Source organism: Agelaius tricolor, unplaced genomic scaffold, assembly GCF_023055355.1.
Source record: "Agelaius tricolor isolate 1412-34295 unplaced genomic scaffold, bAgeTri1.0.p SCAF_24, whole genome shotgun sequence".
NCBI lineage: Eukaryota > Metazoa > Chordata > Aves > Passeriformes > Icteridae > Agelaius > Agelaius tricolor.
Window position 1 is genome coordinate 1,676,255 of NW_027269284.1, and position 27,986 is coordinate 1,704,240.

General features: G+C 37.8%; 1 protein-coding gene across 3 annotated transcripts in view; it reads left to right on the forward strand.

The window, feature by feature from the left end:
- The window catches only part of CTNNA2 (catenin alpha 2), a 474,927-nt gene that overhangs the window by 398,701 nt on the left and 48,240 nt on the right, over positions 1–27,986 (forward strand). For all 3 annotated transcript variants that reach the window (XM_071447298.1, XM_071447300.1, XM_071447299.1), the window contains 3 exons: positions 11,888–11,980; positions 12,255–12,411; positions 15,332–15,532. In XM_071447298.1, coding sequence (XP_071303399.1) covers positions 11,888–11,980; positions 12,255–12,411; positions 15,332–15,532 — 451 coding nt within the window. The remainder of the gene's footprint in view (positions 1–11,887; positions 11,981–12,254; positions 12,412–15,331; positions 15,533–27,986) is intronic.

A 27,986-nucleotide genomic window follows, 5' to 3' on the forward strand; every position in this document is an offset into this window, starting at 1 on the left:
ACCTGAAACCAAAGTGCTGGAGCTGCTCCTTGGCCCAGTGCAGGGTTTCAGACATCCAGGCTCACGTTAAAAATATTAATTTCAGATCATCCCCATGGTCAGGAGGCCCTGTGGAAGCAAATTGGAGCATCTTCCAACTGCAAGCCTGTCCTCATGTAGCAAACTCTCCTGTTTCCCAGCCAGAGGTTTGTCAGGTGTGCAGCTCTTGCTGTGGCTTTTTGGAAGAAGGATTTCCCTCTCTCAGACAAGCAGCTCTGTAAACACCAGACAGGATGAATCATGGTTTCTTGGAGATTTGTAGTTTGCAATCAAGTGTCAGATCCAAGTGAAGCTTTTCCCACAGATTGTAAGAACTTTCTCAGCTCCTCAGGATCCCCAGTGTGGGCCATGAGTTAAACTCTTCCTCAGTGAGGCATCAGGAGGATAATAAGGTTTGTGTCCTCAAAACAATTGCCTGTTTTCACTGAAATTTAATTTTCCTTACATTTTAATTTTTCATTGAATTTAATTTTCACTGAGGCTTCTCTGTTCCTTTGAATTAAATTAATCAAAAGCTTAAAAAATTACTAAGGTGGACTGCTGGAGAGAGTCTCTGCAACTTCATCATGGACCTACTGGCCCTTGACTTTCAAATGGCAACTTCCAAAAAATCCCAAATTCACAGTGCTATTGCCTTCAAAACTAACAGCAGAGACAATTGAATTATTATTGTCATCTCTGCATGCCAGGAGAATATTAATCAAAGCACAGTGAACTAAAGGTGTCTGCAGTTCTGTTTAGAATTTTGATGTCATTATTCATTTCTTAAATATATGTTTGTTTCCATTCTTTGTTTAATGCTGAAAGTCACATGAAGGGCTCTTGATATAAAATCCTATTATTAAAAATTAGTTGTTTGTTAGCTGCATTCACATGACTTTTTTTTTTTTTTTTGGTGGAGCCACAAAAAAGTAAAAAACATCACTGTAATACACAATAAATAATCTGGGTTTTGTTGAAATGGTTTTGGGTGTTTTTCAGCTAATGATGATCCTTTGCAAGGGTAATCAGCTTTCATACACACAACTGCAAACATGTGACAACCGGGACAAAAATGTAAGACTGGCTCCAACAGGTTTTAGTCAAATAAACATGATTGAGTTCACAAGTGAGATGAAAATTTCCATGTTTACTATAACAAAACCAAAATTCTGTGCAAAAACCCTTAAGAGTGCAGTGTTAAATTAGGAGAAATTATAATTTGAGGTTATGCATCCCAGTACATTGAATAATTATTACTGTGGGGATTTTTTAATGTATTCCCCATTTCAGATGAGAAGAGAGAATATAAAAGCAGTTTTTTCTCAGCCCATTATCCTATCTTTAGGAACACATCCAGGTTTCTCAGTGCCATATTTTTGGCCAACATCTTTTTGATAGATATGAGAGAGACCATGTGTACATTACAAGAGGTCATTCAGGGTAAAACTCTGCCTGGGATTATGTTTGTTGTTGAATAAAGGGGGATGAGTGTCAGCAAGTGCTCAGGTCTGTGTTTACCTTACTGGTATAAATGCAGCTGCTGGTAAACAACAATATTTAAGAAATCTCTTTTTCTGGTCATACCAAAAGGATGGACAGTGACAGGACAAGAAGTCAGGAATAATGGATTGATGAGGTGGTTTTTTAACACAAAACTTGGAAAGTACCTCATATCAACATACAGCTTTTCTGCAAAGTACTCTGGCTGTTTTTTTTTTGGTGTCAGACACTCTTATTGTAAGGATTATTGGCATAAATATCACTTTTCCAAGAGAAAAAACAATTTATTAGCAGAAAAAAGGGCTGCTAAGCAGGCAAGTAAACTAAATGATGTTTTGAGCCAATATGAGCTCTCTTCATGCCAGGGTTAAAGCTGACAGGAGGAATGGGAAAGGGAACATCCAGTTCTGTTGCCTTGTCTACACCACACATTCTGGTTCTGGGCAGATGACTTAGCTCTGCATTGCTGTTGAGCCATTACTAAATTATTGTAAAAACATTTCACAAACTATTCATGCACAAAAATTGGGTTCATGTAAAATCACTCTTTCTCTGAATGGGATTTTGTGAGTCTTTCAAATACCACTTTTTAAAGATGGGAGTAGTGTTGCCCTTTTTCCAGCCACCTGGACTTGCCCTGACTGCCATGACTTGGTGAATATGATGGAGAGTGCCTTGGGAACTGCAGCAGCCAATTCCCTCAGGACTCTGGGGTGTTGTGGTGTTGTGAGGGTCCCCAGGACGAGGTGAGAGATGAGAATTTGACTCCAAGTTCTCAGAAAGCTGATATTATATGATATTACATTACATTACATTATATATTATGAAAATGATACACTAAAACTATACTAAAGAAAAAGAAAGGAGACATCAGAAGGCTAAACAAGAATGAATAATAAAAACCTGTGACTGACCACAGACTCTGACACAGCTGGGCTGGGATTGGTCATTAGGTAAAAACAATTCACATGGAAACAATCAAAGACGCAACTGTTGGTAGGCAACTTCCAAACCACATTCCAAGCAATCAGATAATTATTGTTTACATTTCTTTCCTGAGGCTTCTCAGGAGAAAAATCCTGGCAAAGGGATTTTTCATAAAATATCACAGTGGCTCTGGGGTGCATCTCCTTCGATTCCATGGACTTGTGCTCATTTGGGTTCCTCAGCTGGTCTCCAGCCTCATTTCTCTGTCAGCAGGAGGGACTTTGCTCCCTCAGTCCCTGCCTTGCAGTCCCTCCTTTGGGAAAAGAGGTTGCTATTGAACAATGAGGCAGAAAACTGTTGGGTACCTCAATTTCTTCTGTTCAAACTGTTGTCAGTTTGCCAGTCTTGCTTATCAGGGGGGATGCACTTTCTGTGACCTTCCTTTTCTGGCTGATGCACCTCCACAAGCCCTTATTGTTCTTTGCATCCCCTGCCAAGTTCAGCTCCATCCACATTGGTCAGCTAAATAAAGTTGGTTCTACCCAACCTGCAAGTTATGTTTCTGTAGGGATCAGTGATTATAATTTGTGCTTTGTTTATACCCTGGGGTGTCTGATATCACACTGTTAATGCCTTCAGAGCTTCTGTTAATGTCTTGAACTTTTCTCAGTTCCAACACAGTCCCCTCTTTTTCTTCAACAGCTGTCAAAATACAGCTCCCTGATAATATAACTAACATTTAATTATCACAGCCTAGTCAGGCATGCATCCATGTCCCAGGGTCACTGAGCAGTTTGCCAAAATAGTGGACTGTTATTAGATAGATGGATTGCTTTGGTAACTGCTTACTATTAATATCTATTAATTACAGCACTGCCAGGGGTATGTTGTCAAAATTGCTTTATGGGATCGACTCACACACATTGCAGTGTTGTAAATCTTCTTTCCATAGGACACCAGCTGCCCTCTTGCTCCTTGGATATTTCAGGATCCATTGCTCATAATTCATTATGAGTTTTAGTAGCAGGGGCCTTGGCTGCAAATTGACCAGAAAGGATTAACACACAAAACTTCCTGAGTTTTGTTGATGTACCAGACTAAGAAATTGTTTTGGCCATTTTTCACACTTTGGAACTTCACACTTACTGTTGGAGAAAGGTTCTGTTGTGTGTGTCAGTGTGTCTCTGACATTCAGAGCCAGTGCTGTCATTTCTGTTGTGTTCCTCTGCATTCTCTGTTCACTGGTGTTTCGTTGTGAATAGACCAGTAATGGAGGAAGAGTGTCTGAAATCCTTTACCTGTTATCAAATTAAATAGAAAAGGAACCCAATCCTGCTAACAGAGGTGAAAAAGCACTGAGCTGGGTCTCTGACCTCTTGTAGTGGGGCATTTTACCTTTGCTTTCTGAGAAAGGAAACAAAGGTGTAGCAATGTGATGTAAAATGCAGTTTTAGCTGTAACTCAGAAAGTCAGTAAATGAAATTAAACAATTTTAGCTAGACTATCTAGGCTCAGCAGTCATGTGACTGACACAGTTTAGAGTAGGTTATCTATTCCATGATCCACCTGAATAGATGAACAGCAGGGAACAGATCCCCTGCATCTTTACAAGCTGATTTCTTGTAGGAGAAAGACTTGCTGCATTCTATCCGTTCAATGCTACATTGCTCAAGGCCAGTTAAAATTAAAATACAAATCTGGTCTTAACTAAGTCCTGCTCTTCTTCTTGACTTACTCCAGCTGTTTGCTGTTTATTTCTTCAGCAGTGGGTGCACATGAATAGAGAGGAATTTCAGAAATTATGTTAAAATAAATCACTGAAGGGAGGAAGCTGAGTGCCCTGCTGCCTTCCCAGCTCCTGGGGGAGTGAACCTCAGGAGGGAATCCCTTTCCTGCTGCCCTCATCTCTGGGCTCCCCACTGCTTCTTTCATTTAGTTCTCTTCCAGCTGAATGGCTCCCAAACACAGCCTCAAGACAACAAGGGACCATCATCCATAATTCCTGAGGGAGTTTTCAGGCACAGCACTGTGGTATTTTCTGAGACCCCCGTCAAATAGAGGAAGTGATGAATCTGACTCCATGTTCTTAGAAGGCAAATTTATTATTTTATGTTACTATATTATATTAAAGAATATTATTATATTTTTATTATTATATATCATTTTATGTTACTATATTTTATTTATTATAATATGTTTATTTTTCTTTTTATTATGAATTATAAATATTATAAAATATTTAATTTTTTAATAATTATATATTCTTTTATGTTACTATATTATACAAAAGCTATACTAAAGAATAGAGAAAGGATGCAGACAGAAGGTTAAAAGATCCTACTCAAAAACTTGTGAGTTTCTCTTCAGAGTCCAACACAACTTGTACCCTGATTGGCCAATAAGTAAAAACAATTCACATGTTGGACAAACAATCTCCAACCACATTCCAAAGCAGCAAAACACAGGAGAAGCAAATGAGATAAGAATTGTTTTCCTTTTTGTCAGAGGCTTCTCAGCTTCCCAGGAGAGAAATCCTGGGCAAGGGGATTTTTCAGAAAATGTGACGGTGACACAGCACAGAGAATTTCCTCCACTGGTTCCAGCTCTGGGGATTAACATCCACATCCACTTTTTTAAAGTCCCTGAATTTCAAGCTATTTAGAGATCCAGTGGAACAGAGGACTTCTGACAGATGTGGGCCTGGATTTTAATTGTGAGATTGGATCTTGAGGTAGGAGCTGGGGCAGTTGCTGTCAGGGCCATTGGTTCCAGCTGAGAATGCAGTTGATAGTTCTGGGCAGTGTCCGCTGCAAGTGTCCAACAGCATTGCTTGAATTATTTTACAAATTAAAATAAAGTAAAACTGCAACCCTGAATAAAATGGAAAAAGAAAAGCAAACAAACAAAAAACCCCCGCAAAACTGAAACTGAAGTAATTTCCAGAATTATTTTTCTCAGGTTTAAATTGGAGAAATGCCCTGAGAAGATCACCTGATTATTTTCTTTAATCAATTTGCTTTCTCCTGTTTTCCATAGAGAATTCACAATGAGAAATCACAATGACCTGGAAAGATGGTTTAAAATCAGAGATTGTCCTACTCTTCTTCTAGAAGCTCTTTAGTCACAGTGAGGAGTTTGCAATCAGGCACATTTCTCACACTTGAGGCTCATCAATATGGTGTAAAAACTTGCCCTGTTTCAAGCAGAGTTTTGTGATCAAATTCCATATATAAAGAGAAAGGAAAGAAAAGAAGAGATGGTATTTACTTCTATGATTTTTTTTATTTATGTCTGAAATCATTATTATTGTGATATGAAAAGTAAAAGATCAAACATAATATGATACCTTTTTCCTCTGTTCTTCACTAGCAGCTCTATAATTGAACATGAGACAATGTTGGCTTCTTTTCAGTTATGATAATAGTTAAGTAGAAGGACTTTTCAAGGTACTTCATTTTAGATCTCCCTTTTATTCCATCCTATAGGCCATAATTGTGCATGCACCAGAATGGTTGGGGAAAATGAAGGAGGTTCAGAATGATTTAACAACACTTCATTGAAATAGTCTAAAATTAGGATCTTTTCATTTAGAGTTGAGCTTTCTGTACACATGAGGCTTCCAAGCCTCTTAGGTTTCCTTCAGAAATCTCAGACGAAGACCTGCTGAATTCATTGAAGTCTGAGGTACTTGGAACATTACCAAAAACAAAAATCTTTTAAAGCTCTTCCAACTAAATCTGATACAGAGTTGGAGTGTGTGGAAAAGCCTCATTCCTGTAGTAAGTACAGAGAGAAAATGCTGCTGACCTTCTGAGAGTGAAAAGAGGTTTTCCTAGGTTCAGTGGGCAGCACATAAGACATGAAATAAAACATTCAACTGTTGTGCTTGACGTGCTCTGTAGCTTTCTAACATCCTGCTGGTACCAATCTCCTTAGAGCCATATTGTAAATGGCTGAGCAGTGCATGGTAAATATGTTCAGGGTTTGGTGCTAGAAATTTTCAAGGCAAACATCAAACTCAGGTCATTATTAATTTATAAAAGTAATGTATTTTTTTACTGCTTTGCATGCAGTTAGATTATTTAATAGATGTGAAATGTATGTACAGCTGAACTTAAAAATCCATCTCTTATTTAGAAAAGTGACTGGTTAATATAAAAGAGGGAAAATTGGCCATGTTATCCAGTATGAGGTTCTCCCCATACCATATGGAATAGGCTGGAAGGGAGAAGCCACAGTCCAATATTTCCATGGCAGTGCGAGCTGGCACTGCAGAGCATGGTGAGGAACAGGAATCTGCTGCAATGTGCACTCTCAGTGACATTTTTGATTTTTTTGGCACTTGTTTGTGTGTGTGCAAAAACTTCCTGTCCAGTGATAAATAGAGTTTTGCTCATAATGGAATGCTTGAGTGAGTACAGCGAGGATAAATAAGTTGAAGATCTTGGGTAGCTTGGCTTCAACTCTGCTCTCCTTTAGAAAAAAAAATCTCTTATTTGTAGCTCCATGAATATCACTGGGCTGCCTACAGCGGTACCACCATTAATATATGTCAGAATTTTTAAGGATTCAGAGATTGAAGCAATATCTGGATAAATTACTAAGTGAATGGATAAATAATTACAAATAGTTGAGATACCACAGCTCAGCAAATTACGTCTCATCAGCTGAACATGGTAATTGATTATTGGCTTGGCTTTAGTCCCCTGTGAGTACTGCAGAAGTCTCTGCCTTAAACCACCTTCAGCTCAAGCTGAATCACTCAAAAAGTTTCAGCTTCTCAAATATGTGGTGTAGGCATAGCAGTTTACCAGTGGCTTGGGTTTGTATAAATTACTCTGCATTTTCCTAAATAAAGAATAACTTCTTGCAAATGTTTTTCTTCCTATTACATCCACCAGTTAATTACAGTGAAAACATAAATTACATAAATAGAAAAATGTGAATAAAACTATTTAAGAAGAAATCTCAAGTATTTCAAAAAAATGTGGAAAACTAAGAAACTGAGATAGAAATAGATTCCATTCTCTACCTTTAAATGGTTAAATGACTGGGGAAGCTGAACAGAACCTTTTCAGTATTATTTCTTCTAAGCAATTTATGGTGAGAAAAAAAGAATAAGGAAAATGTTAAAAAATAGGATATTCTGCAGCTTTTGTGTTGCTATTGCTCTTTTGCTGTAGCTTATACTGCTCCCTTTTTTTACATTTTTGCTCTAAGCAGTACATTTTTCTTTTGGACCTTTTCACTTGGGTTGAATTCCAAATGGCCATGTTAAATCTTTGAATTTAATTTTGAAACAGAAGACAATGGATTTTGGTAGTCAGAAGAGCACAATATATCTTGATAGTCATGGTTACCTTTAATAATACAAAGGGCTCAAGTCAAAAATGGAAATAGTCTCATTTAAAACCACAACAAAAGGTAGCTACACCTGATTTTAATCAGTGTAAAAATGAAGTCAATTGATATGAAAGATCCTTGATTGCTTTTGTAGTTTGAAGTGCAATTTTGTGGCAGAAATTAAATTTTCCTCTCCTAAGGTCGCCACAAAGAGTAATAAAAATTTGCATTAGAAACAAAGTCCTTCCCCACCCTAATCTGCTATCTAGCAGGAAACTGAGGCTGAAAAACAAACAAAAAAAAAAAAACCAAAAATACAGACAGATAGATTTTATAGGAACTGGTCCTGTGTGTATTTTAAATAACTAAAACTAATGGAACTCCTTGCATGATTTAAGACATATAATGGCAAGGTACAGAAATGCATCTTGGGCTGTCAGTGCCACTGACAGAAATTCATATGGAGGAGTTGGTTCCTGCTTTTTCACATCCCCAGTTGAGTATTGGTTCAGTGGATTTGGTGATTACAGGAAAATACAGCATCACTGGAGCTGGCTGTTTATCTTCTTGCTCATTACCTCTCTGTGCTCTTGCAGGACAGGTTTAAGGTGTTCAGCAATTGTTTTGATGGTAAAAGAGCAGCTTAGCAGACCTGAAATTCTGGACAATAATGTTCATCCACACAGCAGTTTCACTGTTATTAAGTTCTCCATGTGTTTTTGAGAATGATTCACAGTTCATTGATTTTGATATTTAAAATGTGTTCCTTGATATAAGCACTCTTCAGGCAGTTCACATTGATCTCAATACAATCCTAAATTCTGTTTAGGCACTCACTGAGTTCAATGTTCTCAAGGAACTTAGTAAACAGTAAAAGAAAAGAAAAATAAATTAACTACCTGGTTGCTTCCATAGCCTCTCAGGAAACTTCTCCTTCAATGCTTTGGTGGAGACAGAGAATTTGAAGTGCAAAGGTAAAGGCTTAAAATCAAAGTCCTGCTAAATTGGCAGCTGCACTAAATACACAGCTTTTTTATTTTCCTTTCCAAGCTCTCTGCTCCATCCAGCCCGGGAGTGGCACATGAAGGAAATTCCCACCTCAAAAGTGTCTCTGTTCTTCACATAACATGTTCCATTAAATACACCCATGCCAATCAAGTTATAATGCACCAGTAAAACACCTTTTCTTTCACTAATACCTTTTCCAACTATCACCAGGGGCACTGTAACAAACCAGACACATCTAGAGCATGAGCCAAGCAGGCACCTGGAACAGCCCCTGGAAGGGCCCTCCCTTTTTTATCCATTGTCCAAAGGGATCATAATCCAGAAATGTCAGCTAAGTGGGGTGCAATTGTATATTAATCTTTTTATTCATAGCTTTAGGTAGGAAAAATATCTGAAGTTGCTGAATTTATAATAGGCTTAAGCAGAGGGAATTACCTTGTGGTTTCTATCAAGTCAGAGCAGGCATGTGGACCTTGCTGTGGCCAGAATATTAATTGATGGTGACTTGACTGTGTATCTGATAACAAAGTCAATCAAAGTAATTAAAAGTGAGGTATCTGGTGAGTGAGCACCTAAAGCTTGTGTTGTTTCACAGATCCATGCTTATGCACTGAAACTCAGGCTGGAGCAAGTAAGGCGATTTCTTGCCATCTTTTAAAAATTAAGTTTTGGGTAAAGTCATAGGTTTGTAGCGCTGAATTCAATTTTATCCAGATTGCATCTGCCATTGTGGAAATTGCTTATCTCTGTGTTTATTTGACATAATCAGATCTTGCTGTGGTGCAGGCTGGCACACTCCCTGCTGGATTGTGCAATAATATTGCTGCCTGACTGCTGATGATGCAGGGCTGGATTTATGCAAGGCTTGAAAAATACCACAGAAACTATCAAACTTAGGGTTATACTTGATGTGTAGCATTATTTCTTTTAAACAGACAACTGTAATGCTCTTTGATATATATATTTCATGGAGCAATAATTATGTTTGTGCTCTTGTGGTGATAGTAACACCCAAAACAATGTACTGAACTCTATTTTACAAAAAAAGAGAAAAAAAGATTTCTCTGGTTGTGTCTGTATCTTTCTTGGAAAAACAGAGTACTTTGCAAGATCCAAATATTGTCTATCAGATTCTATTTAAAGAGTAATTAATAGACACAGAGAAGAAATAAGTTTTATTTTTGCTGGTTATATCTGCATTGCTCCCTTCCAGAGGAACTCAAAGACCTGCTTTAGAGTTTGATGGCCATTTCATGACACCCAGCAACCTTCATCACATATTTCTATCTGCAAAAATGTAAATGTTACGTCTGAAGCCTTGGGACAAGTTCTCATTGTGTTAATCACCAAATGTAAGGGCAGTCTGAAAAGCCACTTAGTTCTAATACAGGAAGGTGGCTCTTGCTAAACTTAATATCATTTACTGGTTTTTAAAGTCTGTAATTTCCACTTATGTTAATGAATTCTAAATATTATCCTGCTTAGCTGTTGGTTCTGGTGAAGATGAAAGGGTTTTGTTTGATGTGTGCAAAGAAGTGACTACAGAAAATGGTAAATTAATTGGAAGATGTCATCTCAGGAGAATGTTTTTGACAGGAGGGCTGTAAGGCTGTTAACAAACAGACCAACTCATTTGTCTCATCATGAAATGAAAATAAAAAATCACAACATTATGATAAAATCTTGACTAGGAAATGCCTGCAAGACTCTTTGAAGCCTTGGGTTCTTTCCTTGCCTGGGCTTTGGCACTCTGATTTATGCAAACCACGCTGCACAGAACTGGAAGTGAAATAGGTTCTATGCAGAACAGATGGATCAGGGCTAGGGCAGGGATGTGCACTGCAGATGAGAACAGATTAATACCACAAGGGGAGACTGGAGGAAAATTGGGAAGAGGGGGGCATTTGAACTAATTCATGAATCATTTCCAACTGATAGCTATGCCTTCAGGCACAGTGAATTATATCAAGGAAGCATATTTAAAATTTTATAAGTTTGTTTTAATGAAGATTAGAATAAAGAGCCATCATTTTGGATGATTAAAAAATATCCTGTATTCCCCCATCCCAAAATGTACCTTAGTGATTGAAATATCACAATGTGCACTGGGAATTGCTGTTTGGAAAACCCAGGGCACAGTCATGGAGTTGGCACAAAGATTTGGGAATGGATTTTTTGGAAAAGCTGGGAGAACATGCTCCCCCTCTTGAATCCAAGCCACAGAGATGCAGCTCTGCTGTGTCTGGAGACATGGTCTGATTTCTAGGTCTCATTCAGATGTCTCTCCAAGTCTTTATCTTATCTAAATAGCCTTCAGTCATAGAGGCTCAGACTTCCCAAAGCTCTACCATGGCAAGCAAATGTGGATTTAAAGATCTTTGAATGAGATCTTCAGATGTATATTACAGAACAGAGGTTTCAACAGAGTTATTTCACATCTCTAAGTGACTTTACTGTTACTAATGGATATTTTACTGCAGGGCAGACAAACACGTAGAAAGAAAGAAGTCCACATGAAAATTAAAATTATTTTAATATGCACAAAACTATCAGAAACAATGAAAATATTTGAGAGATATGTAACTGCCCACTATCAGTTTTGATTATGGGTTGAAAAGTATGATGTGTTAAGACATCAAAAAGCCTTCCTTTTGCCAAGCTCAGAGTGTATGGATGAGCCTGATTGCCTGTATTAATAATGAATGTAGCTCATAAGAGGAAAAAGAAACTGGGAAGAGGAAATGTACAGATAAATATCTGGATGTTCTGCATTTCCTATATAACTTCTCAGCAGATAATTTTTGAGCTATAGAGAAGGATTTTAAACATTTGAGCTATAGAGAAGGATTTGAAACACTTGACAGTGAAGGAAGATTCTGAGAAACATCTGAAGAAGATGGGTAGTTCAGTTTGCTAGTAAGGAAATCATCTACATGGGTTTCTGTTCACCAGCACAGAAGATGTATTATTCCTCTTGTAAAAAAACTTTCATTTCAGGCAAAGCTTAATAAGAACAGAGAAAGGTATAAAATGGCTCATTTGCCTAAAACTTGATTCTCATCCTGATGTTTTCATGATTTCATTGCAGGTTGCAAATCTGGCCTGTTCAATCTCCAATAATGAGGAAGGTGTGAAGTTAGTCCGAATGGCAGCCACACAGATTGATAGTCTGTGCCCACAGGTGAGTGAAGATCCCTGCTAAAAACTACTTGAGAAGTCTTTTAGCACTTAAAAGCATAAGAAGAAGAGCATGGCCTTGTCTTTGTCATGAGATTGTTGCCTGAATTCCATGAACTGTGAAAAATGCATCCATGTTTTGAGACCCTTGGTATCAAATGCGTTGTATGCTGTATTTTTAACACAGTCCATAAGCTATGTGCTCTTTCCCTTGGAAAAAAAAAATAAAATAGAATAAAATTACCACTCCTCCTCTAACAAATGGCTTTGATTAACAGGTAATTAATGCTGCACTGACATTGGCTGCCAGACCCCAGAGCAAAGTAGCCCAGGACAACATGGACGTGTTCAAGGACCAGTGGGAGAAGCAGGTGCGAGTTCTCACTGAGGCTGTGGACGACATCACTTCAGTGGATGATTTCCTCTCTGTTTCAGGTACTTTTCCAAAAATATCCTGCTAAATTAAAGCATTGGGTCAGAGCAGATAAAAGCTATAATTACTAAAGCATCATTAATCCATTAGTCTGTGTGTATTGGAATGCTGAACTTGTGTACTCAGTAGGACCAACCACGCCATGTTAATTAATCCCTGATAGCAATCCAGCTTCACCTCCCAGAAAATAGCACCTATTTGTGCTTCTATTCCTAGAGAATGTTTGTTCCAACTCAGGCGCAAAGTAGGATATTGCCTACTTTCTAAAAATGTGTTCTAGCCCGGTTACAGGCTGAGAGTATTTGTAGAAATTGTTGGAATCCTTGTGCAGTTGTGTGAAAGGTGGACTTTACAGAATCACAGGATGGTTTGGGTAGGGAGGGTAAGGAAGGGATGGAGACTAGAAGGACTGATCCTGGATCTGATCCTGGGTCACAGTCTTTCCCATCCTCCTGCTGAAGTGCTCCAGCTTGTGGCAGAGTGGATTGTTATAACTTGATCATACCCAGTGAATGCTGTAGTTGCAAAGTGGTGCACGGCTTGGGTTAATTTCTGCTGCAGAAAACTCATTTTCTTTTTTTGCTTAGAAGGGGGAATTTCAGTGTTGTGAGTAAGGACATAGAGTGTGCCAAGAGGGCTTTGCTTACTCAAATGTCTCAGAAGAGCCAAACTTCATGAGACAGTCTGGCCGAAATGTTATTTTCCTTGATATTTCTTAAACTTTCCAAAAGAAGTTTATGAGAAAAAATATTGAAAGAAAAGAATTATTTATCATTTAAAAGAATCCTTTCATTTCTTTTTTTGCCCTCTTGTTTGGTTGTGTCCTGCTCCCCTTATTAACAGGGAAATTATTTGGTTTAGTTAATTACACTCCCCTGTTCCAAAGCCCTGCAAGTGTTTCCTGCAAGCCATTGCAAGAAAATGAAAATGAGCTCTCTGAACAGTAGGGCACTTCAGAATATGGGAGCACATTGATTTTTATTTGAGATTTGAAGCTGGCAAACACTTTCTGGCAGAACTAGTTCTGAGAGAAAGGGATGACCAGGCTGTAAACTGCAGACCCAGCCATGTGCCAGAGTTGGTAATCTGGCTCCAATGGTTATTTTTGTTATTTTCTTCTTTGTTTGAGGACTTTGCTTACTTCAAGTGCTTGTGTCCATAAACCAGAAATAATTTAAATGGATGATGAGCTTTTTAATTTCTTTTTCTCAAATCTTAATTCCCTCAAACAGAGTTTTGCCTTAGATCCAAACTTTCCAAGGCAGCTGAGAATTGTTATTTCTGTAAAGTTTAGATTCCTTTTTCCTAATTCTCTGCACAGACATCTCTGTTAAACATGAGGTAGCAGACATCCTGTTGCTCCTGCTGTAAAGCTTGGAAGCCTCAGCTTACACAGAGTATTTTTATTTTTGGATGTTAAACCAGTGAAGCAGTCAAAATGCCACTATCTGGTTAAAAGTACCTCCTAAAATGACACCTCCTCCTCTTCATATTGACTGTCACATTTGATGGTATGTTTTAGTAATGTGGTGGCTACCAGAAGAAAGCTGACCACAATTTTAAGAAGTTATTTCATATTCCAAATGCACTGTCCAAATTCATATATTGCTTCTTGTTGGGCAAAATTTGTTTGTGCCATGGTAAAAGCAAATTGGTGATGGAGAACTGGAAACAGCAAAGAAAAATTTTAGCAAAGCACTGCTTTTTTATTCTGAGTAGGGAGTGTTTGAAACAAATAATTTTGCCTTGCAAGTTATTCAAATTCACAGCTCAGGGGACTTTCAGTTTCCATCCAAAGTTGTTGCAGTGTAAAATGTGACATCGTGTAAAACATTTCTGAAACCCTCAAATGATCCAACCTCAGAATTTTTAACTGTGAAGATTAGTGGGTCATTCTTTCTAGTGGCAAAGGATAATTAACAAAAAACAGTTGGTGAACTGATTAATTCTGTTTTACTACTACTACTACAAAGAACAGCATTTCCTTTTCAGTTCAGAGGTGTCTCTTGCAAAAATTCAAGTTGCTGTTTAGAGTCACTGAGTTTCTCAGACTGAGTTTAGTCAAATACGAAATTCAGTCTTGGTCTTAGTAAAATTATTTTTGACTCTATTGACTTCAGAGAATAATGCCTGACCTAGTCAGAGTCTTCATGCTTTCACATAATTTGTATGTGAGAATACTACGTAAATTCTGATGCCGTAGCACATGAGAGGAGATGGCCTGATCCAGAGCCAGAAAAAAACCAATGCATGTCCCAAGAATCCAATTAAAGTGCTTGATATCACCTCCCCTGAGCAGAGTCACTGTTGTCATCTCTTGCTTCAGATTATGCAAAGTCACACATAATTATAAGGGTGTGTCATTAGAAATTCCCAGTTTATTCTCTGGCATAGATGGAGTGAGGGAGATGAACTGCCCATGCCCAGATTTTGTGCTATCTACAAAGGCCATTTGCTGTTGTCTTTTCAATGTGATATTTTTTTCCTGACTTACTTAGGCAAAAATGTGCCAAATGTAATAAACATTTATGGGAGAGTGTAAATTCACCTTCAGAAAATTGCTCAGCTTTTTATTAGAGAATCTACAAAATATTTGACTGCTTTCTATTTTGCATTCATTTTAATTACAATTTCATTATGATAAAATTCAGTGTGATGTTTGAAATTAATGTGAGTGGTTTTAAAGGAATTACAGGTTGGGACACACAGCAGAGGTAGGATGATGTAGCCCAGTCCCTACTAAAGCTAAATGTCACACAGATTTTTACTGTTATGTGACAATATCACAGAAGAGCTTTTGTTTTCCAGCCCGGATAAAGGTAGATATCCATTTTTTAATATACTGACATTTGCCCAAATGAGTAAGCTTTGCTGTGAGGAAGAGTGCAATCAAACCAGGTGTATTTTTAACTTGAATTCCAGAAAACCACATCCTGGAAGATGTGAACAAGTGTGTGATTGCCCTGCAAGAGGGGGACGTGGACACGCTGGACAGGACCGCGGGCGCCATCCGGGGCCGCGCAGCCAGAGTCATCCACATCATCAACGCTGAGATGGAGAACTACGAGACTGGGGTGTACACTGAGAAGGTGCTGGAAGCGACCAAACTGCTCTCTGAAACAGGTGAGTGTCTGTAAGAGCTGAAATGAGGGATGCAGGACTCCAGGCAGCTCTCCAAAATGCAGTTTATTCCATCCAAGGTGTCACAGCAGTCCAGGGTGGTGGGTGACAGAGCCTGTGCCTACAGCTGTCAGCTCCAGCTGCAGGCAGCCCTGGAGACCCTGAGTTTAGGTCACAATGCATTCTAGACTTTGCTTTTGGTCACAATGCATTACAGACTTTTCTTTGCTGAGCATCTTCATCCAGTAGAACCAATCTGTACCTTAACTTTTATCTCTAGCCTACCATAACTACTTGAATACCATATTCATGTCACTGTTCTCCAATCACTATAAGTTAGTGCATTACAGTTAAAGCCAGAAGTTGTTTTTCAGTTTTCTTGCAGTGGAAAATTCTGAGATCTTTTTTGTACTTGCAACATTTGCTGCCTTGTTTGCCTGTGCTCTCTTTCTGCTTGGTAAAAACATCTTCTTGTTTGGGGTGGGTTTATCCTTTGCTCTAAGCCATGCAAACCCCTTGTAACTCACACACCCTTTGCCTCCTTGGTTATCCAGTGAGACTGGCTCAGCAATTCTTTTCTTCTCTATCAAAACTTGCTTCCATCTCTATTCCTTCTTCAGATTCTACATTCAAAAATCTTTCTGCCAAGAATACAGATCTGTGAGACTGTTTTGTGAAACTTTCATCCTTCTCAACAAGTGTCACCCTGTTTTTTTAAGTTTTTCTAAGTTTTCTAGTGTTTACATTCTTGTAACAAACTTTCTCACACACTTTATGTAAATAACCTATTGTTTTACATTCTTTTAGGGAAGAAGTGAAATTTAATAGACTGTTAGTTTGTCCAGTATCATTGGAGAGGTGGCACTTTCACCCTCCAATCTACTGTCACTTTTAAAAATCTATAAATGTTAGAGTCAAAAATTAAAAACTTTCTTTTTTACCTTGAGAAAGCTGTGTGTCCACATTGTTTTATTTCATGTCCTATAGCGACAGGTGAGTTTGGTGCAATGCTGAAAGAATTATTGAGATTCTCTTACTTACTCATTTAAAGATTTCAGGTGGTTCTCTGAGATCTGTTCTTGAAAATAAGATACAAATAAATTCATGGCTGGGCGTGTGGTTTTTGTTTTCTACTCAGTGGTGTTGCAGAAGTCATACTGACAGGAGCCATATAAGAGAAGAAATTCAGTAGCACATCAAGACTAGGCCACTACATCAAAGTTTCTATGATTTGAATAAATAATACACAGCCTTTTCTTCTGAGTTGATTGATTATGTGTTATACATCTCCAGAAAATCACTGCAAACATTACTCTTTGGTCTGTGCGGGTGAATGTACTTCTTGATGACTGAACTGTTGCTAAACAAAACAACTTTTCATTGAAAAATACATATAAGCAACTGAAAATGCACCACCTTATTGAAAAATTGAAAATTCTGCTATATTGTATAAAAATACATAGATTATATAAAAGTAGAAAAGTCTGCAGGATTGATAGAGCGAGAAGAAATATTCTTTTTTTCTTTTTTCAATCTGTTTTTGCCTTGCCAGAGCAGGGATTGGATTCATCTCAGTGTATGTGATTGGGTCTGTGCTGATCATTTTAAAGCCCTTTATATCAGTGCTCTCAGTAATTCAGTGCAGGCAGTGCTGCCAAGTGCTCCCATCTGAAAGCAGTGGGTTTGGCTGGTTTTTTGGGTAAATCATGCTCCAGATTTCATTGACCTCACAGGCTGGGTCTCCACACACTGATCAGGTGCCCTGGTGGGATAGAGGTGCATGAATTGTGGGTGTCTGGAAGTGTCTGAGCTCATCCTCCCCTGCCTCTCTGCACTTGTTCATCTGAGGTTGATTATTTTAGATTATTTTAGAAGGAACAAATGAAAATTGCACCAGTTCAGGACACTTTAAGTGTGACTTTTGGACCAACAGCCCAGGAGCTGCCCTGTGAGATGGAAAAGCAAAAGCTGTTCTAGCTCTGCAGTCTCTGTGTTCACTTTGAGAACAGGAATCAACAAAACAAGCTAAAAACTGATTTGGGGAGGATTAAATATTACTTGTGGTATTGTAGCCCCCAGCTTAATGTCAGCCTATTTTTACTACCCAACAACAGATCAGTGGAATAAGTACTATAAATTTAGCTCCTTTTTAAAAGTTTATGAGCTGGTTTTATGAATTCACAGAAGGAAAATTATCTTGCCAGTTTGACATGGTAAAATATTTTGTGGCACTCTTCTGTTAAAGCTGTCTTTTGGTGGAAGAGAAGCTATGAAGAATTCTTCCTACCATCAAGATTTCTTTATTAAACAAAACAAAATGTATGTCTGAGCTTTATATTCAGCTAAAATTTGTGACCCAACATTCTATACATTTTCTTATTAAAAATTTTTAATGGGCAGTCATAAAGTTCCATTATATAGATCAATAATATGCACCAAAAATACTTATATTCCATTTTTAATTCACTTTTTGATATAATTTGAATTATAGCTAAGTGCTATAAACTCTGGACTGAGTGCATCTTGACAGTATCAATGTGTTTTTGTTGGGATTCAATAGTTAAGAACAAGTCCCTGTTCTTCCAACTCAAAGTTTTTATTATTTTTTTTTAATTCTATAAAGTGTAAATAAACTTGTGAGTATTTAAAAAAATTAAAATATTATGTTTACAATATCAAGAATTTTGTATCATGTACAAATTGTGTAGCAGCAGTTCAGGGGACAGAATGGCCAAATTCAATGAAGCTGATGAAGCTTAAACAATTTCTGCCAGTTGTGAATGTGGATCATTAATATTAGAGCACAATTTCTATCTGCAGCTTTTCAGGCCATTTACAAAGGCATTGATGATGATTTCTGTATGATTAAAAGTAGAATTTACTGAGTCATTTCATTGCCTTAGAATAAAGTGGTTAAAATTGAATTTAGTCCCCCTGTGCCATTCTGGAATCACCATCCTTGAAGCGTTCAAACCCTGTGGATGTGGCACCTGGGGACAGAGTACAGTGAGCACAGTGGTGCTGGGGGAATGCTTGGACTCGATGGTCTGAGAGGAATTTCCCAACCTCAGTAATTCCCTGATCTGGGTACCTGTGGATCCATACATTTATTGCAATATTCTTTCAATTCCCCACCTTGAGTTCCTGCCCAGATTTATCGAACGCTTAGGAATTGATTTATCAGATATACCAGGATCCCCCAAGGCAGGGAGGAATGATGCACAGAACTCCATGATATCAGAAGGCTAATTAATTACTTTATTATACTATATTATACTATAGTGCAAATAATACTAAAGAATGCTAAAAGAAAACTCGTGACTGTCTCCTGACAATCAGGACACAGCTTGATAGGCTAATTAAGATAAACAATTGCACCAGAATCCAATCAAGCAGTCCTTAGGTAAACAATCTCCAGAACACATTCCACATGAGCACAAACACAGGAGCAGCAAATGAGATAAGAATTGCTTTGATCATTCTTTTCTCTGCTTCTCTCACAGCTTCTCTCTGTTCAGAAGGCATGTGAATACCACAGTGATTGATTTGGATTGATTGGGATTCAGGTTCCACCCACACATGTGCACATCAAAATCTTTATGAGAAGCACAATCACGAACATCTCACTGTTTTCATCTTTATTCCTTCCTTTTTTTTGTTTGTTTGTTTTTTATTTTTTAACTGACCATAATTTAATTTTAAATGACGTGCTTTTGGAAGCTGGGAAAAATTTAGTTAAATGATGATGGAAAACATATAAGCAGATTACTTTTCTTTTATAATTATTATTTTCTTTTAATTATCCACTCAGAAAAGGAAAACCTCTGTTAAGCCTCTTCTTCCACAGATTTCACTGTGATCTGTGAGTATTGGGTTGGAACCACAGTGGAGAAATAGGGATATAGTGTTTTGGAAAGACAAGCACCTTGCTAATGGTTTGGTTTTGGTTTTTTTTTGTTTTGGTTTTTTTGTTTGTTTGTTTGTTTGTTGTGTTTTTTGGTATTTTTTGTTTTGTTTGTTTTTTGTGTTTTTTGTTTTGTTTTTTTGTCTGTTATTTGGGGGGAGAAAATTAATCTCTTATGAAAATAATATTGATACTTTCTGAGAAATGGAAACTGCAAACATTGCTTCAATAACCAGTCTCACCTCCAAGGTTTATTATTTGTTGCTTTAATTTACAGCCATTGGAATATATGGGGTGGAGTTTTTAGTGTTTCAGTGCTTTGTTGCCTCTGCCTGTCTAACTGCCTTTAAAGCCAAGTCCTTGACAGAGGCTGGATTCTTTTCTCTGGCAGCAGCTTTAGGGAGTGACAGACTGGTTGAAGTCCTTTTAAAATAGAGAACTTTTATTTTCCTTTAAAAACCATAACAAAAACTTCACTTTTGCTTGCTGATTTTCTTATAAATCCAAGATGAAATCTATAAAACTACAGAGTCCATGGGGCTCACTAGGAACACCAAACTCACAGATTTTAGTGGATGTTACTCATGCAGGAGTAAACCAGAACTCCAAGGTTCAAATTTTTGTTGTTGAATGTATTTGAGGTGGATTTTGGTTGTTTCTCTGTGGATTTTTTTTTTGTTTGTTTGAGTTATTTTAGGGTGCCTCTGTTAAGGGCTATATTGGTGTTCAGATTTGTGGAAAGCTGTGAAATCATCCTGTTACAAGTTGTCCATGGAGGGGAAAAAGGAGAGAAGGGTGGAAAGGAAAAGAGAAGAAAGCAAAAGTTAAAAGCAAGGATAAAGGCAAAAGGAAAGGCAAGGAAGTAAGAGGAAACAGAGCAGAATTACAATTATATAATTCTGCTCAGAATTGGTTTGAATATTGAGGTTCTTCATCCTGCTCAGTACCCAAGGCCAGCTGAGACTTTCCCATTGCCTTCCCCAAGGAGGAGACTGAAGTGTGCTGAGCAGTTACTTCAAAATCTGTAAAAACTGAAGGCAAGAAGCCTGTGCTTCTAAACAAATAAAAATAATTGTCCCAAGAAAGAAATCAAGGATCAGGCAATGAGGCCAAATCCTGTTTTCCAAGATTTTTCAGGGTCAGGAAGGAGAAAAAGCCGTGACATTATTTAAAGGCCGAGAGTTGGATTTAAGCTGGGAAAACTGGATTAGAAATTGCAGGGTTATGATGAAAGTAAGTGAATGGGAAATGAAAGGGATAAGAGCAGAACAAGTAGGACCAGGACTGCCTGGGAAAGGCTGTGAAAACTTCCCAACATTTTGTTGGTTTTTTTTTTTTTTTTTTGCACTGGGCTGTCTGGAAACCATCCTGGAACAGCAAGTACCATAATACTTGGGTTACTCCTGTGAAGGACACTGGAAATTTGAAATTGTCTGATTCACACCAGAAATTGGAGTTTCAGCTTTTAGCATGTTTTAAAAATATCCCAGTAACTTTGTAACTCACTGGTTTTAAGTAGGTCACTCCGACTTCTGTTTTGACACAATTGTGGTTTATTTTGTCTTTATCAGAATGGACTGAAGTTGAAAATCAGCACTACTGGCAATTCAGCAATAAGCCTGTGAGAGTTTTATCAGTGTGAGTAGGGCAAACTTTAAAGATATTTATCACTAGCAAAAGGCAGCTCAATGATATTATCAAACCTAATACTAAAAATGTGGGAAAGATGGATTTTTCAGCAGTGATATGAAGGGAAACAAAATGTAGAAGCAAGAAGATGAATTTAAGCATAGCTCTAATCAAAAAAAACCCCATATTGAATCTGAGGGAGAGCTAAAAGATGTGAAATGGAGCCTATTTAAAAAATAAATGATGTTAAATTCATGTTTTATGGGAGTACAGGTAGTTATAGTAAAACTTATGGGTACCATCATCCTGAGTACATGAAATCATTTATCCAGGAGTTCTGATCAAATTATGACTTTTATTCTGCAAAGTATTGTAGCATTTTCTTTAAAGTTTTCCCAAACTGAAATGCAAAGGTCAAGGTGCCACAAACAAAAAATAAATGTAATGCATTATTAAAGAAAAGGTATTATACAAAAGGACCAGAGAACATCCAAGATTGTTGGTTTGATCCAAATAATTTTTAACCAGAGAAACTCTGAACAATATACAGAGGATTACACTAACAAATCATATAAAATGCATTATAAAGCAATTAAATGAGACATAAGAGATGAATAAATCACCACTGTAGCTCGAAGCTGAAATGCTAGTTCTTCTTCTCTCCACTTTTACAAATGGAATAGAGTGCTAAAGGAGAATATAACATAATTGATGTAGATTTTCGAAGGCTTTTCCTGACATGCTCCACCCACAGCTGTTTGGCAACCAGGTAACCATGGGGTGAGTGTTAAAGCCTTTGATGGATTAAGAGCTGGTGACAAGGCAGAGCACAAGGGATCATTTCTCAGCAAGCAGAAAGGGAAATCTTGTGTCACTTCAGGGCCAGCACCATGGTTGGTGTACAGTGCATTCATTGCCAGGTGAATAGTGGTGCCAAAAGGAAAATGCTGTTTGGGCTGCTTGGGAGAGAAAGACAAGACTAAAAGTTACTTTTAGTTAATTTCTCTAGGTCAATGGAACATTTAAATCTATATTATCTGCATGGACAGAAAGGTTCTGAGCTAATTCCTTGTCTCAGAAAAACAGTGGCATTGTAAAGGGCAGCTGAGAAATCATATTTTCTCCATGCTCAACAGCTTCACATCAGTGCTGAAGATGTTAGGCTGTACTTATAGGAGGACATTCACTGAAAACCCCAAGGAGATATTCCCACTTTGTTCTCCACAACCTAAAGATCTTCCAGAAATGGAAGAAGGTCAAGATAAGGATTATATAATCAAAGAAAATTCAAGATTTAGCTGTGAATTAACTCAGTGAGAGTTTAAAAAATACCAGAGTCATCTATTTTGGATGTGCTAGACACCTTGTATAGTGAATAGTGGGTTAATATAATAGAAATGTCCATTTTCATAAACCAGTATTATTTAGTCACTGTTCAAATCTGTTCTCAAAAATATTTCAGGCTCTTAGAAGCTGTTTTTTTAAAATAAGGAGGGTGGTGGTAGAAGTAGGAAGAAATTTCCCAGGTCTACAAAATATAGGCAGAGAAATGGAGTCAATATTCATCCACCAACCCCAGCAGAATGTTTTGTGAATGCAAGTGTGAACTGTACAATGATGTTTTAAAATAAAAGCCCTGGTATTCCTTGCATCTCCTTGCCTACACACACCTACATATTGATACACACAAACATCTAGCTGAGCCAGGGAGGGTGGTTTGCTTTTTACATAACCTGCTTGGTGCCCAACAGCATGAGAATGCTTTCTTGAGGGAATCTTCTGAAGAGCTTGCTTCCATTGGAAATATTACCCTGAAGGGTTCTGTTTGGCAGGAATAATATTTTGGGGGTGCTCACCGTGTGGAATCTTGCACAGGTAGAGGGGAGAGAGAGACAGCTGAAACTGGTGAGACACAAAAGACGTTTGCTACCCTCCTCTGTCCACTTTGGGCTGGACCTGTCCTTAATCAGTGGCCTCCTGTGGTGGCCAGGATGCAAACAGCACTTACCTGACATTTATCTTTCTGTCAATGCAGTTCAGTCAGAACAAAGCTTGAAGGTGAGTTTTTCCCTCTAGTTTGTGTGTCCCTGTCTCCCAACACTTGGTGAGTTTTTCCCTCTAGTTTGTGTGTCCCTGTCTCCCAACACTTGGTACCATAGCTCCAGATGTGCCATTGACTTCTGTAGTGTCTGTCTCACCTGGGCTGCACATGAGCAAATCCATTTCTTCCATTCCCACATCAATCTGCTGGGGTGCATAAACCCACAGATAAAGTTGGAGCCTTCTGGGAAGTTCCAGAAGACTTAACACAAGTGGGCCAAAGGGTCAGGGCTTGGCCATAAATTCAAGGAAGCCTTGAGAATTTTGTTTTTATGGCCTGTGGCTAGATCAGTGTTTGGCAGTGAAGGCTGATTCTTCCTGAAAGTCTTGTGTTCACTGCAGACTCCTGTAGGGTGTGGATACTCAATATTCATTATTCATTATTTTATTGCTGACTTTTAACCATTTCACCAGAGTGAGACACACGGGGTTTGATACTCAAAACAGAGCTGGGGAAGGGTCTGGAGCCCCAGGAGAGGCTGAGGGAGCTGGGCAGGGGCTCAGCCTGGAGCAAAGGAGGCTCAGGGGGGCCCTTGTGGCTCTGCACAGCTCCTGACAGGAGGGGACAGCCGGGGGGGTCGGGCTGTGCTCCAGGGAACAGGGACAGGAGCAGAGGGAACGGCCTCAGGCTGGGCCAGGGGAGCTTTAGATTGGATATCAGAGAAATTTTCTTCACCTAAAGGCTTGTCCAGCCCTGGCACAGCTGCCCAGGGAAGTTTGGAGTCCCCATCCCTGGAGGGGTTTAAAAGCCATGTGGATGTGGCACTTGGGGACATGGTCAGTGGTGGCCTTGGGCTGGGTTAATGGTTGGACTCCGTGATCTGAGGGATCTTTTCCAACCCAAACGTTGATATTTTATGTAATGTTTCAGTAGACTTTTATAAAGCTTTTTCTTTTTAATTAGCAACATAATAGTCATGACTGAAATGTGAATTATATGAGACCAGGACTTGAAAACATTCTGTGAAGTATTTAGAATCTTCTGATAAGGAATGTACAGTTCTTTTAGAAACAGACTTTGACAAACACTTTGAGCTAAATAAGGTATCATTTTTCATTCCTTATTCATTTTTCATTCCTTATTCTCTGTCAAAAGAAACAGAGAAACTGTGCTGTCTTTTGCAGACAATGTCAGATATCCCTTGGGAATGATCTTTTAAGTACCTGTTTTAAATACTTGAAGTTCCCAGTTAGACTGCATTCTTTCTTCAGTTAAGTATATTAAAAAATTAAAACAAAACAAAAAGAAAGCAAAAAACAAACCACACAAACACAAAAACCAGCAGAAGAAATTTCATCCAGTGCTCTGAAATTTTTAAGCTGTAACTTTGTGAATTTTTAATACTAAAACCTCTTAAATCTGGATAATGGCTGAGCTTTTTTTCTAAGAGAGCATTTTTTTTTTGTAGTGTAATGGATCATTCATAGTTTTTTCTTTCTTTTTAGTCTCCCCTGATAATTTTAAGTTATAAATCCTGCCTGTCATTCTAGATAATGTTCTTGATTTATGTGACACAAACAACTATGATGTTTAGGAGAAGCACAGACATTTTCAGGGATCCTGAAACTTTTAGCAAACCTTTAGACTGCCATGTCATTCTTGAATAATCTTACCCACAACTGACCAGATTTTTAAAGCCATTCGAGGGCTACATAAATAATGTGATTGGCACCTTAAATGATGTGTCTCTATCAGCATGGCATAGGGAAAATCAGTTTTGTTAAGGATGGATAGAAATGCTTAAGCAAATACAGAGGTATGAGGGCCAGCCAGAGGGCAGAGATGGTGCAGTGGGTACAGGGAGCAGTCATTTCTCTGCTGCTCAAATATCTGATTTGTCTGAGGACATTCTGGCTCTAGGGAACAATCCCTGGTCTTTGAGAAGGGTGCTTTCCTTGGATCCAAATCCCTGGATTATAAAAATCTCAGGTAGGTGCTCATCTTTTCAAAATGAAGCTCTAAGAAATTGCTCTGCTGGTGCTTTTCAAAAATTGTCTGGCCAGAAAGATGCCCCAAAGATGATACCCCTGGGAACCCTTCAGTTCCAGTGAGGTTGGGATGGAATGGAGCCACGTTGTGCTCAGCCTGATTCAGAGCCAAAGCTGTGCCAGGATTTGGTGATTTAGGCCTAAACTTGGTTGTCTAAATCAGAAATCTGATCTAAGCCAAACACCTCCCCCTCTGTTCAGTGGCAGAGGAAAATCAGAATTTTATCCAGGTGAACCTGAGTCTTTAAAGTAGGATAGGTGTGATTAATTTTCTCATGGAAGTATCTACTGTTCTCTGCCTGGTATAAGGAAAGATTTAAAACTTTCAGTTGTATGATGTGAGACAAAACCAGACAAATTTCCTCACTCCCATTGATGCTACTAAGAATTAGAAACTGTGCACCTGAAGGGTCCTTGACCTTTATTGCTTTTTTTTGTGTCTTAATTATCCCTTTCCACATTTCTGAACATTCACATCTACTTAAGATTCTGAGGAATTCAAGTTCCTAAATAATAAGGCCATAAAAGTACAATAAATCAGCAAGGCATTCATTTAATCTTGCATATTAATGAAACTTTTTGTTCCAATGCTACGAACAAGAACGCCCAAACATTTTTTAATTTCTATCTCAATAATTTTATTATGTAACCTAGCATTTCTCTGTCTATCAGGGATCTTATTGTTCCCATATCACTAAACAAAATTTGCAGTGAAGTTTCTAAGTACAAAAATTGCAGTACAAACTGATTGTAGATTGCCATAGGAGAAAAAGTCAACGGGGAATATATTTTTAGGAAACAGGTAATTACTTGATAACTTTAATATGTAGGAGATATGGGTGGGTGGGAGAAAAACAAGAACTTTAGAGAAAATATTTTCTTTGTGGAACAGAGGGGTTCACAAAAAAAAATACAAGTTTGATCAAGGCATGAATTCACACATGGTGATATGCTCGGTTTCTATTATACATCAGCCAAAAGAAAGAAAGTATAATTCAAAAGAATTGATCAGTTGATAAAATGGAAATAATTTCAACTTTTCTGATTCCAAATTTTTCTCCAGCAGCCGTTCAACCTAGATTTTGTTGGCATTGGTCTTGCTTTCAGTGCCATTGGAAACTCATCCACAGAAAGGCTTTCAAATCTTTATTTTGTTGGAATTACAAAGTCAGTGAATTAGAAGTGTTGCTATTAACTTGGGACCTGATTTTGTCAACATTTATGCAGGTGCCTAATTAATTCATGTAGTTAGGCTGAGAGATTTTAATGGACCACATTTTTCAGTGTAAGCATATGTGTGACTGTTTTTAAGGCCACAGCTCAAACAGCTCAAACTAAGAAACCAATGTTTAATTTTTCCCCAGAAGTATTGATTTACTTCTGAATCTAAAATTTATAGCCAATTCCTCTGTGCCTAATAAATGAATCATTCTCTGTCTGATACATTTGCAAGTTTTAACCCCAGATTCAAATACACGCCTTTGCCTGAATTTTACTTGTGGTTCTTTCACCTTTGGCACAGGAGTATCCTTCTTTGTGTGGTAAATACAGAGAAGAAAGACTGGAGGTTTTTTATTTTTTCATGGAGCTCAATAACCTTAACTGGAGATTAATACATTTCTCCACTCAATTTTCTATTTTCAAAAACTTCCTACATTAAATGACAACATATGCTTAGAGAAGCAATAAGTAATAGACCCCTATTGAAGGTGTTTTTTCCTTGCTTGCCCAATCAAAAGTGAGCACTGATGTAATAATACTATTGGCAAGCAAGCAATCATAAAGCATTTTAATATCTATTCCCACTTTGAAGCAGCAGATAATGTTTACATGTCGTATTTTAAATTAGGGACTAAATTATAGCCAGGTCTGCAAAATCAGAACAGATCAGAGGAGCTTCCACACCCAGTGGAGGTAATAAATGTGGTCAGGAATTAATGCCTCGTGTTCAGGAATATGAATAAAGTGTAACTTTCCACCTTACAACCATTTAATTTAAATTTCCCTTGTTTTGTTCTAAGAATGTCACATGTGGCCATGACAAACCCAGCTGTATCTGCTTCCCCCCATCACTACCCTGTCAAGGGAGATATTCTAAAAGCTTGGTGCAACTTATTGCCACAAATCTGTTGCCTGTCCAGCATCTGCTGATTATTTACAGATAATTAAACATTAATTGCTCCATGTCAAGTTTAATTTTATTTCTGAGTACTAAAATTATGTTGAATATAGTATAAATCTTCCTTCCTTTCTTCTCTACCTTTACAAGAACCTTTATTATAAGGATTATATGCCTTTATCTAAAATAGACAAGTGCTTTTTTTTTTTTCTTAACAAATCTCTGGAATTTCCACCATTAATGTTTTTCTTGAGTTCTCTGAAAATGGTTCAGAAATTGCTTTATTTTTTGTCTTAAAAACTACAGGGTAAATTTTACTTTACTCTGTTAACTTGAACACCTATGTAAAAGATAAATTTCCCTATGCTTATGTAGATGTTCTTCAAACTACCCATTCCTAATTCAGGCCTGTTGCACCTACTATTAATTATATCAAATACCTGACCACCTCTGCTAGTTAAGAAGTTATAAACTGAAATTTAAGGTTTAATTTAATTTAACCCTAAATATTAAGGTTCTTTACCTCCTTTTTTTTTTTTTTTTGGCATTATTGCATCTCTAGTATTACTTGTTTTATCCCAACAACCCAAAATAATTTCTGGTTTATTCTTAAGGTTTACTTGTTTAGATTGTATTTTTAATGATTGCTTTTTGATATTCAGGCTTGAGACTTACTTATGCAATCATATTAGTCTCCTACTACACTTTCAAGTGTT